This window comes from Anolis carolinensis, chromosome 2, assembly GCF_035594765.1.
Source record: "Anolis carolinensis isolate JA03-04 chromosome 2, rAnoCar3.1.pri, whole genome shotgun sequence".
Lineage (NCBI taxonomy): Eukaryota > Metazoa > Chordata > Lepidosauria > Squamata > Dactyloidae > Anolis > Anolis carolinensis.
In genome coordinates, this window is record NC_085842.1 from 215,870,664 (window position 1) to 215,890,585 (window position 19,922).

Consider the following 19,922-nt stretch of genomic DNA (forward strand, 5'->3'; position numbering starts at 1 on the left):
ACCACAACAAGATATTTTTCTGTGACTTCCTGGCTGATAAGTCACATTCTGGGATATATGACAGTGTGGACTCAGATAACCCAGTTCAAAGCAGATATTGTGGGTTATTCTGCCTTGATATTCTGGGAGATATGGCTTAGTGGAAGGAGCCCTTAGTCTCATTTCACAGCAGGTGAGTATTATCAAAAGCCATAAAATAATGTGAGAACCAAAGGAGTGATTTCTTTGATTCAAAAGTCAACCTTTAGGTCATAAATTAAAACGTTTAGGTAAAGGTAAAGGTTTTCCGCTGACATTAAGTCCAGTTGTGTCTGACTCTGGGTGTTGGTGCTCATCTCCATTTCTAAGCTGAAGAACCAGCGTTGTCCGTAGGTACCTCCTAGGTCACGTGGCTGGTATGACTGCATGGAGTGCTGTTACCTTCTAGCTGGAGCAGTACCTATTGATCTACTCACATTTGCATGCTTTCGAACTGCTAGGTTGGCAGAAGCTGGGGCTAATAGTGAGACTTCACCCCGCTCCCTGGATTTGAACCACTGACCTTTTGGTCAGCAAGTTCAGCAGCTAAGTGGTTTAACCCGCTGTGCCACTGGGGGCTCCTGGTTCATGGACCTTGGGAAGCTGCAGTTCCAAAGACCATCTCATGGAGAGATAGCATTTAAAGTAAGGTCCAACTGCATTCATTCCACAGTGTAGATGCACCCAGATAAAGGTATGGATCTTGGGAAACTATGACTCCCAGGACTGCACAGCATGGAGACATGGCATAATAATAATAATAATAATAATAATAATAATAATAATAATAATAATAATAATAATAATAATAATAATAATACTTCTCTCCGGCTTTCCCATGCAATACAAGGCACAGACATATCAGGGAAGGGAAGGGGAAGGGGGAGGGAAAGCCATTTTTAAAAAGGAATTGTTCTTGCAAAGTAAAAACTTGGTGAGCAAAAGGTAATGCTTTCTCTAACAAGGGTACTTTTGGTTCCTCCCACAACTTCCCCTCCCACAAATTGGGGAAAATGTTTTCATTTTAAGTGTAGCACTCAATGAAATTTTGTAAATGTGATGAAGTAGTTAGTCTCTGTCTTCATGACTATCACCTCATCACATTGAGAGGGGAAAGCATTGGTGACCGTCCTTTTCAGAGTAGAAAATTGCCCCTTATATGCAGTCCCGTTTCGTGTTCTGCTTCCCCATCACGTTCACACATGGGTCATTCTATGCCAACCTTCCCACCATTATGCCTCCAATTTTGTTCAAATTTTAGCTGTAGCACCAGTCAGGTATTAAACAAAATTTTGCAAAATGTTAGGTTTCTTACTGCAATATAGTTGCTGATTTAGACCCCCTTATCTAAAGGGTAGTCAGTCAGTGTGCACACATTTAACAAAATGCCATTTTGGGGGGTCTAATAAAATTGAATCTAAATGTGTAAGAATGGCTAGTAAATTGAAATCCTGTAGTATTTTTCCTGCTGATTCTGATGGAATAAATTTTAACATTATGGATGCAAAATCCAGTCAAACAAGTTGACTCAAAGTGTGTATCAAAATGTGTTGCGACAAATTTTGACCAATAATCAGACTGCAACAATTTCAATGCAAATGAAGATACAGACTTGAGCAAGCATTATGCGTGTGCTGGACATAATACTGCCAGGTTTGCAGCTATCTAGCATCTATAACCTCCCTGCAGGATCTCTTCAAATTTGGCAGTCGGTGCAAATGGTAAAATCTACCAAAGTTCAAAGCCAATTATTTAAAAAGAATCTATCTGCATATGCTTATTTTTTTGTGTTAGAGAAACTGCATGTCGCTTCTGGTGTGAGAGAATTGGCCATCTGCAAGGACGTTGCCCAGGGGACACCCAGATGTTTTTACCATCCTTGTGGGAGGCTTCTCTCATGTCCCCGCATGGAGCTGGAGCTGATAGAGGGAGCCATCCATACTCTCCCTGTGTTGGATTCGAACTGGCAACCTTCAGGTTAGCAACCCAACCTTCAAGTCATCAGTCCTGCAGGCAGAAGGGTTTAATCCACTGCGCCACTGGGGGGGATCCTCCAATATGCTTGTGAATAGTATCATCTGAAAGAGAAAATTTTGCTCTACAAGACTGATGTTTTTATTTTGCATTGCAACCATTAAGTATCCATTTACGCAGGTCAAAGTATATTTTGTGCATGTATGCATTATGCTTTGTGCATCCTCCTGGTCCTGCTAGTTCACTTTATTGGCTGCTAAGAGGCAATACTTGCTGGATTCCAGAACAACTTTTTGCTGTTATTCCAGCTCCATCAGTGACATCATGTGGCTGGCAATACAGTTTCCCTGAAATCATTCTATTGCAGATCAATGATGCTTTTAGAACGATGAAGTAACAGAAGAAGACAGGCTTGGGAACTTGCAGTAAAGATACCCACCAGTGGCTGTTACGGCGTGGCTATCAGCCCTTATGGCAATGGGGATGCACGACATATTGCATTTTGTGTGCACAATGTATTGCGTTGGTCCATGATGGATGAGCCATTACTGGTTATCACATTGAAACCAGCATCCCCATATTGCCAACTACATGATGTCACTGATGGAACTAGAATAATAGCAAAAAGTTGTTTTGGAGAACATGGTGGTTTGAACTTTACATTTTTTTAGATCACTTGGCATGGAATGACTCTTCCATTTTTTTCTAAAGCGCGGGGGGGGGGGATACTTGAGGAACCATTTACTGTTAAAGGTAGAAACTGGGGGCCATTTACTCATCTTTGTAAACAAATACAGTTTGCAGAACTTAAAGCAATTCTGTAAGTCTGCTGAGTATTATATAGGTATGAGAAGCAGCAGCATTCTGAGTGGAAAGCGATCCAAGGTTCCAATCTATCTATACACATAATAAAAGTTAAAATCTGTGTGTGTGTGTGTGTGGCATAGGTGTCCGCTCACACAGACAGCCTCCGGCCTCCACAAACAGACTATATTTCCCAGTGCTGAGGAACCACCAAGTCAATTCCTCCCAGGACATTGTAGGTTACAGCCAGCACGTCCCAGTGTTAGTTTCCTGTCAGTTTGCATGATCCTGCCCACTGCCTCTCCCTTAACCCTTTCCTACCCTTTCCTATGGCACACAGCAAACAGAGGCATTGATAAGCAACTGAACATACTAGAGACAGTGGTTTGGGGAGAAATCACCATGACGTGTAGGAGTTATAGGGACTGGGATGTATAGTTCACCTGCAATCTAAGAACACTCTGAACTCCATCAACAATGGACTTGGAACTCACTTGGCACACAGACCCAACATGGCCAACTTTTAATACTGGCAGGGTTTGGGGGTGATTGACCTCGACATCCAGGAGTTATAGTTCACCCATATTCAGATAACACTGAACCCATCTGATGACGGATCTGGACCAAACCTGACGCACACATCCAACACAGCCAACTGGGAATACTGGTGGACTTGGGAGATGATTGACCTTTACCTCTGGGAGTTATAGTTCACCTGTGTTCCGTGAGCCCTCTGAACCCCACCAATGACAGATCTGGACCAAACTTGGCCCACACATCCAACACTGCAAACTTTGCATACTGGTGGACTTTGAGGTGATTGCCCTTGGCATCAGAGAGTTATAGTTCACCCGTATTCAGAAAACACTGAACCCAGAAGATGACAGATCTTGACCAAAGTTAGCACACAGATCCAACATGGCCAACTGTGAATACTGGCGGGATTTGGGGACAACTGACACAAGATTTTGGGAAATTGTAGTTCACCCACATCCTTATGCATTTTCTAATGGGAGCATTCATAAAAAACAAAACAAAAGGAAAGACTGAGTTTTTTTCCTAAAAGTCTGCTGCTATATTCTTTCTAAATGCTTAGACCAGGGGTCCTCAAACTTTTAAAGCAGAGGGCCAGTCCACAATCCTTCAGACTGTTGAGGGGCCGAATTATCATTTGGAAAAAAAACCAAACAAATTCCTATGCACACTGCACATATCTTATTTGTAGTGCAAAACAACAACAATAACAATGAAAGAACAATACAATATTTTAAAATGAAAACAATTTTAACCAACATAAACCTATCAGGCTTTAAATAGGAAGTGTGGGCCTGCTTCTGGCCAATGAGATACTCAGGTTAATTAGGATTGTTGTTGTTGTTGTTCTTGTGTGCCTTTAAGTCATTTCAGACTCTGGGCGAGCCTAAGTCTAAAATTATGTATTTATTCATTTACTACATTTATTTACTACATTTATATCCCACCCTTCTCATCCCGAAGGGAACTCAGAGCAGCTGTATGTACATACAATATATTATATTATTAGCATAGCACAATATTAGCATTATATATTACTATATAACTATACCACTATACTGTAATATTATATGCAATATATAACATATAATTAATATTATCATATGGTATTATTATTCGTATTATATTGTATAAAATGATAATATTATTATCAATATCATATGTATATACAATATATTATATTATTAAAACTGATATAAAATATTATATTATAAAACTGAGGGCGGGGGCCAGGTCAATGACCTTGGAGGGCCGCATCCGGCCCCCGGGCCTTAGTTTGGGGACCCCTGGCTTAGACTTTGCACTGCACTTCAGGTCAATGCCAGTCTTCCTGAAAATATTAATATTGTTGTTGTTTTGTTGTTGTTGTTGTTGTGTGTCCTGTATTTATTTTACTCTGTTCTATTGTAATTATCTGGGCTTGGCCCCATGTTAGCCGCCCCGAGTCCCCATGGGGAGATGGAGGCAGGGTACAAAATTGAAGTTGTTGTTATTATTTTATTATGACACAGCAAACAAGATAGATATGCTGGATTTCATATCACAAAATCACAAGTCGAACACTTCCCAAGTGTCTAGGACTGTGTGATGTATTTTCGGATGATGCGCACAGATCCCAGCAGGGTGGCCTTTTGCAGTTGGCAGATCGTAATTTTGTCAATGTCTATTGTTTCCAAATGCCGGCTGAGATCTTGTGCCCATCACCACCGGGACCACCTGCACTGGTTTCTGCCAGTCTTTGAAGTTCTTATTTGAAGTTGTTATTATTATTATTATTATTACTACTACTACTTTTTCTGTCCTATTATCTGATTTTTTTACTGTCTTTCCATCTCTAACAGCTTAGCTACGTCAGCCTACTCCATCCTATCATCTCTGAAATTGTTTTATTTGATTGTGAATCACCTAGTAATAAATCCACTGTATTTAAATCTTGCTTTGGTAACAAATTAAATTAATCTGGTGGTAAGAATTAATTAAATTATTGAAATTTATTGAAGCATGTTGTGTTAAAAAGGGAATTGCAGCATATGAATTAACCATACTATTAATCTCTCTACTGACTGACTTCCTAATTAATTCTTGTACATTCATGCTACCCTCAAGCACTGATTGAGGCAAGAGGTTAAATTTGCATTCGGTACATTTACGGTGCTTGAGTTTCAGTCATCATTCTTCCTAGAAATGCGAGGATGGAAGAGCTGCTTTCTATTCTGTTATGTTACACAAGAAGGCCATCAGAGTCCAGATAATGTTCTCCTGAGAGCTACATCTAGACAGCATGCCAACAACAAAATTACCTTGAAATAATTTTTAATCTGAAGAAGGAAAGTGTTCCAATAAAGTAAATTAAACAGAAATATTTATTTTATAGACAACATTCTAGTATTAAATAGTGCAAAATCAGATGTAAACCAAAAGTTTTAGTCACAGCTATTCTTATTCATATTCTTATTGCTAAACTTTCTGAACTTTGTAAAACCAATTAACTTGTCTTGGAAATCTCCATACAATACTGAGTCATAATATCATGAATCCATATATCTGTGTCAGGTAGGGATGTGTCGACTAAATAAACAACAGCTTTCCGGTCCCATGGATTAGGTGCATCAATAATCGCTTGCACCTGTGCCACCAGAGGTTTCTTCTCAATGTGATTTCGGAAGACTATTGAGGCCTCCTCTGACCACGGCTGGCATTCTACACCTAGGGAAAAGCGTTACAGAAACAAGTTCAGTGTTACCATGAAACACTGCAAGAAGATATTGCGAAGTTTTGGATACCATCTAACCAGCAATTTAGTTTAAAGCACATTAACATAAGTCTATGTGATCAGTTGCACCTGAAAATCTGGCCCTTCTACATATGATAGCACTTCACCATTTATTCTGAGAAGTCTTAAATCTCATGGAAAATCACTGTCATGAGAACCATACAAGAATGAACACAACAGAGAACCCAAAAGCCAGGCCCCGGAAATCTTGACATGCTTATAATATCCCAGCTTCCTTTAGGTATGTGTGTAGTGCGCAGACAATTCCCTCACAACAAAAACAATTTATTATGAGATCTAGTTTACTGCAATGGACTAGTCAAGAAACAAGCACTTTCACCTTCTAGTGAGAGTTTTGGCTTTGTTTATCCTGGACCTAACAGCAAGTCAAGATGGTGAAGTATCCTGGACACTACTATTTCAAACTGATATTGTCCTTTGGGTTAACCTGGATCTAAGAAGTATTTCCTCCAGTGATAAGTTGTGCGCCAGCTAGCATTCAATTTACTGCAGTCACAGTGAAGTTCTTGAATGTAACACACTAGCAATTTAAATACTGCACAAAGATTTGAGAGTATAGTCATGGGCACAATCACAATGTTTTCCTTCCCAAACAATAATCTCATGATAAGTAAAAGTGGCTGGCTGAATCATCTCCAAGGTTTCAAAGAAACGGTAACAATAAATTCTTACAATGGCATGTTCACCAGCATGGAGCAGTTGTCCTGCTGAAATACTTCTTCAGCGAGGATAATTTTTTTGTTTTGTGTTAAAATATTACATTATTTATATTTCACAGCGGATGGCGAGAGTGAATTAAAATGGTGAACTCTTTAAATTCACTGAACTAAGCATGTCTGACTATAAGTTTCATTTATATTTATTTGTTATCTCTACATGCTTCATTTAAATAATTCCGAATATATCGCCTACCTGCAAGCTGGGCTGTTACAGCCTGAAATGGCAATTTTCTGAACATGTTCAACAGAGGTCTCATATTTTGCATGCTGACAAGCTCATGTTTACCATAATCTAGCTCATACACTGACACCAGTCCATTTGCCAATATTCCTTTTATTAGCACTCTGAGCCACCTAAGAAAGAGAGGAAGAATACAAATGCAGTATGTTCAATCTTAAGGATAGTATCCTCTGGATGCCCCATGTCAGCCACTCCACTTTTTCCAGAGTGATGTAGTGGAAGGCAAACAAGAATCCGATTGGGTTGCTGTGAGTTTTCCAGGCGGTGAGGTATGTGAGGTATATTGGAAACTAGTTTGGAAAACTCTGAGGATGCCTGCCATAGATGTGGGTGAAACGTCAGGAGAGAATGATTCTGGAACATGGCCATACAGCCCGAAAAACTCACAGCAACCCAGTGATTCTGGCCACTAGAGCCTTCAACAACACAAGAATGTGATTATCCAAACAGCGTCTTTCTCCATTGATTTACCTATTTTATGGACACTGTGCTCATAGCCCTTTTTATCCTGCCATCACCAAAAGACTGTAATGCACCAATAGCACTCCAGCCCAAGTATCTAGTAATAGGAATCAATTCTGATTACTATTACTAGCTGTTAAATAACTTTTAAAATTAACAAACAATGAACAGTTTCTATGGTGGTTTCCATCATTCTGCCTTCTAACAGTGGCTCATCCCTCTTAGAATATGTTGTTTTAAAAATTATTATTTATTTATTTTTTAAATTTTATTGATACATCCATTTACTTATTTTTTTTCCATGCAGGTCACTTTACATTAACTGACACTTTATATATTTCTTGTATGTGTATCATCCATTTCCCATGCCCTCCCCACCACTTCTCCCCTCCCTCCTGGAACAGCAATTCTGAATGATATATTTGCATTGATTTAACTGTGTGGAAAGCCTAGTTCAAAATCCTATATCTATCATCTCCATCTCTTTTGATGGTTGGAATACACCATTTCCTATACCAGTCTGGTTTTGCATGACTATTCATATACTTGTTTATCCTTTGATTAATGAAATCATTGATTATGTATTCCAAGAGATAAGACCACCAAGTTTCCAAATCCCATTTTGTATTGTCTCTCCATCCTCAAGCTATCAACAACAACATTTTATTATGGTCCAGACCCTTATTGCTCCATAAGTGTAGAAAATATGAAGAGTTATCGTTGCCTGTATTGCGGCTATCATATATTTTAGGATTTCTGTCTGTCTATTGTTATCTTCCTTTGCCTCTATAGTGACAGACATGAATCTAGCTTTATCCCCCATTGTTTCTTCCATTGCATTTCTGATTTTATTGTAATGGTTCTGAATTTTCCTATAATCCCACCACATATGAGAGAATGAACCTACCCCCGCCCCCACAATTATGCCAACATTTGTTGGAAGTATTTACCAATTTCCCTGAAGACACAAGTTTGCAGTCTGGGTGTTCTCCTGGATTCATCGCTGAGCCTGGAACCCCAGGTCTCGGAGGTGGCCAGGGGAGCATTTGCACAACTAAGACTTTTGCGCCAGTTGCACCTGTTCCTTGGGAGGTCTGACTTGGCCACGGTGGTCCACACTCTGGTTATATCCTGTTTGGATTACTGCAACACGCTCTACATGGGGTTGCCCTTGAAGACGGCCCAGAAGCTCCAATTAGTACAATGGGCGGCAGCCAGATTGTTAACTGGGGCGGCATACAGGGAGCATACTTCTCCACTGTTATGCCAGCTCCACTGGCTGCCGATATGCTACCGAGCCCAATTCAAAGTGCTGGTTTTGACCTACAAAGCCCTAAACGATTCTGGTCCAACTTACCTGTCCGAACGTATCTCCTCCTATGAACCATCAAGAACGCTAAGATCGTCTGGAGAGGCCCTGCTCTCGGCCCCACCTGCCTCACAGGGTTGCTGTGAGTTTTCCAAAAAATCCCTATACTGTCTTGACTTCCCAACTATTGCACCAGGTCACTTCAGCTTCAAAAACCCTCTCACTTCTTCTTACTGGAAATCAATGTATAGGAAGAAAGCTCTATATTTCTTTTTCCCTAATATGGATGTCTAGGGTGCCTTTTATGTATTCAAAAATCAATAGTGTAAAGATATAAAATATTTGTGCACAGTTGCCTTGTTTTCATAAAAAAAAAATAAGATCCCAAGAGGAAACAACAATGACAAAAAACAAAAATAGCAAAGGGAAGCAGAGGCAAAATGGGAGTGAAAGAAAGAATCAACTATTTCAATTGAAGTATACAGTTGTTGAGTGAGTGGGAAGCATAGATATTTAACCTTGAAAGCTTGATTGGTATCTCCATGCCCAGGTGCACATCACATATGGCAAACATCAGTGGCAAGCAAGGATGTTACATACTACATTTGTGCCCTGCCTATGAGGTTTCCAGAAAGATCCAGCAACCAATAATGGAACAGATGTACATATGGTCTGATCCAGTGGAATTGCTTAAGATCTTTAGTCACACAGAGATCCAGACTAAGTTATTTGTGCCTTCGCTCTATTGATCTGGAACAGAAGCACAAAAGTATTTCTGCTACACAGTGTATGGCACTTAGGAGTTAATACTTACTTGTTTTTCACTTTAGCAGCATAGAGTTTGTTTTTTTCAACAGAAACTGCTCCTTCATCTGCTGCACTATAATGCAGAAGCATTTCTTCCACCAGTACTTCCAAATTGTGCATTTCTTGCCAGGGTTGGAGGACAAAATAACCAGGATGGCAGGCCAGTGAGACAAAAACATCCATCTGCTCCTGGGGTTGGGCCAGTGGCAAGGGCGGTGGCATAGTCAAGGCTGTTCCAATGCTGCTGGTCTCTGGTGTACTTGGGGCTGAATCTGTGAAACTGCTCCTGACCTCCAAACTTGGCAGCTTTGCTAAGGCTGCATCCCCCTGTCCAAGGAGGTTCCTCGGTTTCACGCTTAGGAAGACATCCTTCTGATGCTTCCACAAATCTGCACTTATGATCTGCCTGTTTATACTGCGGTCTGGGTCTGGGAAGTTTGCCGGTGTAAATAAATATACATGTGCAATCCTATCATCCAGTTTAACCACCTTAAGGGAGGAGAAAATATCAAATATATAAATTTCTTATGAGAGAAGTGCATTAACTGAAAACAACCTACCATGCATGTTTATGAGTCATTCATCAGTGAAAAGAGCTTAATAGTACTGTATTAATTGACTGGTAAAGCCAATTTGCACAAAGGTAAATATACAGAACTGAAGTAGAGTCTCACTTATCCAACATAAACAGGCCGGCAGAACGTTGGATAAGCGAAAATGTTGGATAATAAGGAGGGATTAAGAAAAAGCCTATTAAATGTCAAATTACACTATAATTTTATAAATTACACACCAAAACATGTTATGTAATGTTATGTAGTAATTACTGTATTTATGAATTTAGCACTAAAACATTGCAATATATTGAAAACTTGACTACAAAAACATTGGCTACTAACAAATTGACTATAAATAAATATAGAATTGCATAAAACGAACTTGCAGTAACAACATTGTTGGAAGTTAAATCTGTAAAAAGTTCAGTCCTTGCTGCCTAGAGAAACAGTTGTGGATTCGGGTGGGAGGCAGATTGCGTTGGATAACCCAGAACGTTGGATAAGCAAAGCTTGGATAAGAGAGACTCTACTGTATTTCAAAATGCTCTAACTAGAGTTGAATCAATGGTAAACTAATGTAATAACTGACTTAATAGTATATATAGTGTATAATAACCATTTATTGCCTCTCCTTGTAGTTCGAGGCAGGGTACAACATGATTAAAACAGTGAGATAAAACAAAATACCATATATACATTATTTGTCTCTATTTATTCTTATTATATTTATTATTTTACTCTATTATTACATTTATTTTTTACTCTATTATTGTTACATTTATTATTTTACATGTATTATTTTTATCTATTTATTATTATTATTATTACATTTATTATTTCACTTTATTTATTATTATCATGTTTATTATTTTACTCTATTTATTATTATGGGAAATATACATAAGCGCATTTACACTGAAGAAGGTTAGAAGGCCGCTTCCCCCCATCACCAACTGATGGTCTGAGGCTAGAGTGAAGAGGGGAAGCCAGGAAGACAGTTCCATCTTGTCTAATGTGCCATCAGTTGGGGGCCTTTCCATCCAGTAGCATGCTATGCTAATAATATATAATATAATATATTGTATATACATATAATATTGATAATATTATAATGTAATACAATATAATAATACAATATAATATTAACTATATATTTTATATTACATGTAATATTACTAATATTACAGTATAGTGGCTAATTTACAACACCATAAAACTGCCAGCAAAACACGAGGAAAGGAATGAGGAAGTACAGCCACTACTGGACGGTGAAGCAACAGCTCCCCCTGTGGCCGGAATCGTGAAGCTGGAAAACTGTTAAAAATGCCTCTGAGTCTGTCTAATGTATGTTGTTTGTCTGTTGGCATTGAATGTTTGCCATATATGTGTTCACTGTAATCTGCCCTGAGTCCCCTTTGGGGTGAGAAGGGCGGAATATAAATACTGTAAATAAATAAATAAATAATAGTACAATATATAATGCTAATATTGTGCTATGCTAATAATATAATATATTGTATGTACATATTATTTGTAAGCCACCCTGAGTCCCCTTCGGGGCAAGAAGGGCGGGATATAAATGTAGTAAATAAATAAATATTTAATCAGAGTTGGACAGTCTTATCTTAAATTACAGTTTTATGTAAATATCCAAAAACATTTAACCTAATGATGCCTCAATTAATGTAATTTTATTGGTATCTATTTTTATTTTTGAAATGTACCAGTAGCTGCTGCATTTCCCACCCTTAGTTTATACTCAAGTCAATTAAGTTTTCCCAGTTTTTTTGTGGTAAAATCAGGTGTATATATGGTACTATTAAAATATATATAACAAATACACACAGATAAAATACAGATTAAAACTTTAACCTTGCACTTCTTTTATGTTTGCCATTCTCTACAATATCCCAACCACAAATAGAGCTGCTGTCACTTAGAACCTAGTTAGGTGAAAATTCAGTTCTCTTTGCTTAGCTAGTGCTCTTACCAAAGCTTGTGAGGAGATAAGAATAATCTTTTTTAAAAATTCACATTCAATTGTCCTATAAATCTGTTTTACTGTTTTATTTGAAGCAGAGGTGAGATTCCCATTTCCCCACACCACTTAGCAATGGACCTATCAAGGGCCAGGCTAGATGCCTTTTGGGGTACTTCCCCACTCTGTGGTCCTGCATTGGGGAATTGTAGACCTTACCCCACAGGCTTTGTTTTTACAGCCCAGTCAACAGGATGGGCTTTTTAGGAAAGTCAAGTCCGAGATCCACTCTCAAGTCCTTGTCAAAAAGAGTTTAATGTCTGCGCTGAAGAGAACATTTTGGAACTGAGTCTTGTTCACTGGGTGACCCTTATGGTCTTTTTCAACTCTATGATTCTATGACTGGTAAATTCAATTTGAACAAGAGCAAATATAAATGTAGACTTGCACTTGAATATCCCAACTACAGTAGACCTGTTGAATCAATGAGGATTTGTGAAAGAACACTTACAACCCATTGATTCAATGGGTAGTTGAAACTTTAAGCCTTTATTGCTCACCGTGTTTCTTGGGTACCCCTATAATTCAAGCAGTACTGGTATAGATATACATTTATAATCAAACTGAAGTGTTGTTGCTGAATGTAAGAACACGAACAGCTTGGCACTGGGTTATCACCTTCTATGTGGTGTATATTACAGCACATTTCATTAAGATCTTTGAGACCCTTCTAGTTACATTATGTATAAGGAAGACAAATCTTATGATTGCTTAAAAGAATAATGTGGCCACCCATACTGTGGAAACACGATAGATACCTACAGTGCAGGTATTTCAACAGTTAGTAATGGTTTATCAAATTCATGTCCAGATTTACAGAACTATGTATACCTTGTGGTATGTTTTATTTTTGATTGTTATTCTATTGACTTTATCTTGGAAGCTATGACTAATACCGCGTCTAATTCAGCTTTAACTTGCAAACAGCCTTTCAGGAGCACCATACCCAGATTGTTAAACTATCAAACTTTTTACCTTTATACTGCAGTCCGAACAGTTTAACATGGTATCTCTTAGCCAAAGTACAGCATCCAGGGTCCACATGCTAATATTAAGGGGAAGGTCAGCCAAACAGCATTTTATTGCCTGAAATGAATCATTACATAAGATAATTATTGTGATATTGAGACTGTATTGAAATACACATGGCAGCAGCAACAATGACAATAGGTTTCTTGAAACAATCTGGAATAGTAGTAATTACTTTGAGATCCCCATACCTGAGGTGGGATTGCAAGAACTTCACGCAGAAATGCTGAGGGAACTTCCCTGAGCTCCACCACTTTTACAGGTGCTACTGTTCCAGTGTCTATAAACTGTACATCAAGAGTTCGGGTACTATGAACACTTGTTATCTGTTTGCATGGAATAAAAAAACATATGAAAACAGCACAATGACTTTCAACAGACACATAAAGGAAAACAAATCGGGGTTTTTTGGTTTTTATTCCACCTTTCACTAAAAATAAAAGTGCTCAAGGCAGCAAGTGACATCCCCAAAGACAACTAAAACAATGAAACCCGTAAAAACAATAAAGCCACTAAAATAAATAACAGTGAACATCAACATTGTTAAAAAATCTGTTTCAATAGATGTATCCTATCTTTCCTAGGAAGAATGAGCAAAAATTGCTCACAGTTGTGGATTGTAGAATCAGAAAGAAACCCTCTCATGTTCTGATGACACAGTCCTTCGTAATGGCACCATTCTTCAAAAGGCCTTCTCTTGAAAGTCTTAACATGTGGACAGGTTCACAAGAGAACAAGCTGCTACTTAAGATAGTCAGTCCTCAAGATTTAAAGGTTACATTTGGCCCACAAAGTAACTGACAACCACTGTAAGTTTCTCAGTAGCAACAGTATTATGATTATGATTGTGACACAGTGCATCAGACAGCAGATCAGATGTCAGATTTTGCATCAGTGAAAGTTTGCAAAAGGTCTGCAAAGGTAGACTTGGTTGGAAATAACAGCTTTTTCCAAGCTTCCACTAGTTATTTGTTTGTATATAAACCAGATTGCTTACTGTATTGTATATGTGTGTATTGGTATGCAGTTTCCCTTAACTCTATGTTGTGGGAGGGGCTACAGACCATGTGACCAGACCTAGGACTTGTTCAGGACTCAGACTCCATTTTAGGAAAAGTACAGTTTAGATGCCAGTAGAAACAGCATGCTTTTAGAAGTCAGTTGAAACAGGATCCTTTAGAGAAGAGACTCTATGAGATTCTCAGAACAGAGAGATGCTTTAGACTATGAACTGTTAAGATTCTAAGAAAGATGACCTACACAGAGAAACTACTTCAAATCCTAACTGTAACTGGACTGATAAGAAATTTACCTGTATGCTGAATACATGAAGTTTGTGAGTAAACCAACTATGTTATTTTGAAGAAGAGTACTTATTTTTGTCTCTTGAGAGTATGATTCAAACCAAGATGTTTTAAGGGAGAGTAGATGTTTTTGGGCAACTGGAAGAACACTTCTGAAACTCTATTATGTATATGTTTTTTGTGCATTGGCATATCTTTGCCCCTAACAGTTCAAAGAGATATCTAGGTATATTGGTTTAATTGCCTTGCACGAATACTAGTGGATATTTACCACTAAGAAGATTGACTCGGGTGAGTTTTTAACCCTTCTCAGGGAGATTCCCAAGATGTGATTAATGCCATTTTCCAAAAGGTTATGGTATCTTTTCTCCAAAAATTGGTGCATATTGCACAATATATGCATGCCATAGGTGACTGCTGCCATATCAGGCCGACTCGGGAAAAGGTCAACTAAGAAAAGTTGTACAACAAGTTTTCATTACCATAGCTAGTCTACATCAAAGAATATTCTGTATTATAATGCATGTTACACTTATTGCAAATCACAAAAGGAATCTTTAATTATCTAGGCAGTGAAAGAATCTGTTTGTTGCTTAGGCACTACTACTGCAAAAACAGGAACAATACCTGTTAAGTGAAACTGACTTCTCACTGTATTGCAGAGACCTCAAAAAAAAGGCAAAAGGTTTCTTTAGGAGGTTCTAATCAATAGTAGTAGTAGAAGAAATAATAATAATAATAATATACATTATTTCTTGCTCGCCTCTCATTACAGCTTGAGATGGGTTACAACATTGTGAAACACACATTCACCCTGATGGTAAGCAGTCAAAAGTCCTCTGCTGGATCCAAGGCAAGATATTACACAGCTATATTTGAAAAAAGCAGCAAGCAAAAGCTGATTATCATTTCATGACCAGAGTCTGCTTCTATCACTTGAGTTCAGATTGGTTTTGAAGTTACAAGGTTTTGCTTACTAAATATAGTCATGGATAAATTGAGAGCGGTATTTGGGGGCCAAAATTATAGAGTTTTATATGAGCCGTAGATAAGTAAAGGGTCGTTTTGTGAAAAGGAAAAATGCTAGTGCTGCTCCAGGGAGACGGCCACCACCATTTTCCTACCTAGGCATTGAAAAAGGCCAGAAGTGGTGGAGAGAGTACAGGGGATCAGTGCTTCTTTTAGGTTACTACACTTGATCTTAGCCAAAAGGCTGAGAAGCTTTTAGGTTGTCCTGGGATGGACTGAGTTCTCACTTTTTGCTGCTCTATACAGAGAAGGTGAAGGTTCCTTTCTTATAAGGTACCATACTCAGACTAAGTCGTGAATAAAGTCAACTGAGATATTGAGGATGGATGTTTTAAATTAAAATTTTGAGTCTTAAAGACTACATACAATAATTTAAAATATTTCTTGTTGTGATATGGGGAGGTGATGGGATATTCCATCCCATGGTTCTATTAGGATTCTACTCCACCAAAAACAGGGTCTGAAAATGTCAGAGGAAAAACTGTGGAATTAATGTTAACCAGTGTGAAGCTATGACCCATCAGATAGTTTCAAGACAGAGAAAAGTAGATTTTATATTACTGTAAAATTCAGTACATAGGCAAAAAAGCCACTTTAAGCACTTATTCAAGTTGTCAAGGGTGAGTTCAATCAAGGGGCGTACTAGGTCTGCTTCCTTCCATCATCACTTTCTGTAGAGAAGGAACCCTTTTGTGTATTGAGAGTCTTCACACAATCTAATCCAGATATTCTGGCTTGTTTGGAAACCATATACATGTAGAAAAAGGCTTTTCTTTCATTTGAAAAATATTATGATGGATGACAAAACATTACAATACTCCCTTCCCTGCATGGTGCTTTAATTTTGTTTTGACCATCTAAACAGTATTTTACAAAATGTGCAATAAAAGATGGTGACAGGAACTCTTTCTCTTTTTTAAAATGATGCATATTTCCTACCTGCACACGTGCCCATTTTCCTTTGCAATTAAGCAAACAAATCATGCCACAGAAAGGAAGTGATACTGAATACTCCGTTGCAGACTGAAACAAAAGAGATGGAATATAATTAAGTAGTCACAACCACAAGAAATGGGATAAGAGATTCCTTATGAGCTAACGATCAAACTGCTAGGAGGCAAAACATAGTTAACACTTCCTGCACTTCCATTTTTTTCCTCCTACATGCTACACACAGAGACACACACTGTTGGAATTGTTCTGATATTTTCATCCGGAGCACTAACAATTCATGATTCTTAGCAAACCAGGAACTATGATAAATGTATTGGCCTTCTAGAATGTATATGGACAACGTGATCAACAAGCAAAATTTGGTCCCATACTCATTTTTGTAGATCTTAGAACCTTTTGCATGTCCCACTTTCATTAACATGAAAAATCACACTACAAGATTAGCCATTAAGCTTCATATGCCTTGATCTATTAAATGTGAAGTAAGGCTAATAATAATAATAATAATAATAATAATAATAATAATAATAAAAACTTTATTTATACCCCGCCACCATCTCCCCGTGGGGACTCGGGGCGGCTCACAATGTTACAAAAGTAACAGCGCAAATACATCAACAATATACACAGTTTAAAACACAAGAAGATAATAAAACAGAAGTTAAAACAAAGGTTTATACAACAGTAATAATATCAAACAACCACCAATGCCATTCAGTCAACTTCAAAGGTGGGGGGGGGGAACTATAGCAGCAATATAAGATAAAATCATTAGATTAAAATACCCCGATGAAAGGAACTTGATAGCATACAGAATAGAATTATAGTGAGGCTGGTCATCCAATGGCTGTCTCTCCAAAGGCCAGCCCAAACATCCAGGTTTTCAATTGTTTCTTAAAGGATGGTAGGGAGGGCGCCAACCTAATCTCCCTAGGGAGGGAGTTCCAGAGCCGGGTGGCCACAGCTTTTCTTCCACTTGGATATCCAGCATTTGGTTTCCAGCCACATATGATGTTGGCAGGAGCATGCAGTGGGTCTGGGCAGTAGAAAACTAGCACCAAGATCATCTCAAGTTGCTTGTCCCATTGTATTTGCTGCAAATTTGTTATTTAAGCCCTTCTTAGGTTATTTTACAGGATTGTCTGCAGGGAAAAGCCAATGTGCTGCCGGCATAACCTAACAAAGAGTAATCAACATTGACTAGGCAGACACAGACAAATGGACAAATGAATATGTGATAAACAACCAAGTTTAATTTCTGGCATAAATAATGGGAAGAAGTTGGGAATTCAGGATTGAACTATATTGCTTTCTATATGAAAATAATTTCTCTATGTGGGAAAATTATGGACTAACTGCAATGAGAGATTATAGTGTTTGATAGTGCTGGTACATCACAGATGGATAGCCAATGTTTACAATTGCAGATGTGGATGAAGTTCTCATTTTTCATAAAGGTAATGACTTATAGTTGTTTTATTCAAATCAGCAGAAATGAATGACCAACAAATTTGGCATTTCTTATTTTGGATGTTAGCATAATAGCTTTGAATCTCTAAACCCTGTGAAGGAACAGCTATCAAACAATATTATAACAAGCCCACCTTATTGTGAAAATAGTTTTCCATTTTCTGCAAAACCTCAGAGAGCTTGGTCAGGCCTTTTGATGGCACTTGGCAGTATAAAGTTCCATCTGAACAAACATTGGTTACTCGGACATTTGTATAGAGGGCATCTACCTATTAAAAGAAAGCACATATTGTGGATGGTTAATAGTTCTGCAAATGTATACTTGACTGATCATAATGATTTGATATTAAAAGTTATACAGGCAGATGAATGTAGTACCTGAAGATGAAGCTCAAGAGATTTATCACACAATGCCTTCAAGCAAGCAGCATTGATATTGACGTCGTCCTCTCCAGAAGTATCGTATAGGACGAAAAGAGGAATGTCCCCCCTCTTCTCAAGTATTTCAACAGCAAATATCTTTCCACAGGTTTGAGACTCCACCATCTTCACCAAAGCAGCATCATTACAGAAGGCTTCTAACCCTACAGAAAGATAGTCAAGAACGGAAGAAAGCAGACACAAGTGATGGAGTTTCTTGCATCACTTGTAACTGTTTGGGTCACCAGTATTTAACGTCAGATCGTCAGAAATAGGAGAGTTCTAATGTTTGCCAATCCAACATCTCTCTATGATGACTTTGCCTTGTAATGCAGTACTGTACTTCTTAAGTGATCTGTGGAGGGGGTCAATAGTATTTTCCCCCAATGCACCAGGGAGCAGTAGCAGATTTGTGACCAAACAATAACTGTTTCCTTCTTTCCTGGTATACTGTCAAGGGACTGGTAGCTAGCAGTGGCATGTGGACTGGCACAATAAAAAGTTAGCTTATGCCATTCCTACAGACCTTAAGGAATGGCTGTTCTGTGCTTCAAATGACTGGGGGGAGGGTCCCTCAAGCCTGAAACCACATACTCTAACTTGGCTGTTTTAAACAAGTCACAAGTCCTACTTCACATCATTCCACCACAGAATCAGAACTACATACGTACATAATATCAATTGTATTTCAATAAAATAGATAGACACACCCTCCACAACTATGCCTGGGAAACAAAACGATCTCTCTTAAGACACAAAGAACAGATTCAAACTCCATCACCTAGTGGCCATGGTCCCATCATTTTTCTATGGTTCTTGTGCAAAATGGTTAACCCAATGGGTTGCTGTGAGTTTTCTGGGCTGTGTGGCCACGTTCCAGAAGCATTCTCTCCTGAGGTTTTGCCCACATCTATGGCAGGCATCCTCAGAGATTGTGAAGTCTGATGGAAACTAGGCAAGTGGGGCTTATATATCTGTGGAAAGCCCAGGTTGGGAGAAAGAACTCTTGTCTGTTTGAGGCAAGTGTGAATGTTGCAAATTGACAGCTTGATTGGCATTTAATGGCCTTGCAGATTCAAAGCCTGGCTGCTTCTTGCCTGAGGGAATCCTTTGTTGGGAGGCCATTAAATGCTAATTTGCACATTCACACTTATCTCAAGTAGACAAGAGTTCTTTCTCCCATCCCAAACCCAGGGATTCCGGCTACGGAAGCTTTTGACAACACGGTTACCCCACTGTTGTTTACTGCCCCATTTGTTCACAAATGTCTGTATTTTAAAAAAAATTCAGTACTGAAAAATAATATCTAGATCACAACTTCTTAAACTGTGGGTCCCGACCCCAGATGGGGTCCCCTTTGCTCAATGTTGGGGTCACAAAAAATTGACAACAGGAAAAGGTTTCTGAAAACCATCTAATGGCTGTTTTTAGAAATTTACACAAATATGTTGGGCAGTGT

The 19,922-nt window shown here is 38.5% G+C and overlaps 2 protein-coding genes across 7 annotated transcripts in view; one reads left to right on the forward strand and one right to left on the reverse strand.

The window, feature by feature from the left end:
- The window catches only part of tstd2 (thiosulfate sulfurtransferase like domain containing 2), a 225,189-nt gene that overhangs the window by 108,044 nt on the left and 97,223 nt on the right, over window positions 1-19,922 (forward strand). The gene's annotated exons all lie outside the window — the stretch shown is intronic.
- The window catches only part of tdrd7 (tudor domain containing 7), a 79,893-nt gene continuing 65,646 nt past the window's right edge, over window positions 5,676-19,922 (reverse strand). For all 6 annotated transcript variants that reach the window (XM_008119412.3, XM_008119413.3, XM_008119411.3 and 3 more), the window contains 8 exons: window positions 18,422-18,627; window positions 18,178-18,312; window positions 16,559-16,642; window positions 13,478-13,612; window positions 13,233-13,343; window positions 9,670-10,151; window positions 7,037-7,197; window positions 5,676-6,036 (listed from right to left, as the gene is read on the reverse strand). In XM_008119412.3, coding sequence (XP_008117619.2) covers window positions 5,816-6,036; window positions 7,037-7,197; window positions 9,670-10,151; window positions 13,233-13,343; window positions 13,478-13,612; window positions 16,559-16,642; window positions 18,178-18,312; window positions 18,422-18,627 — 1,535 coding nt within the window. In that variant the 3' untranslated portion in view covers window positions 5,676-5,815. The remainder of the gene's footprint in view (window positions 6,037-7,036; window positions 7,198-9,669; window positions 10,152-13,232; window positions 13,344-13,477; window positions 13,613-16,558; window positions 16,643-18,177; window positions 18,313-18,421; window positions 18,628-19,922) is intronic.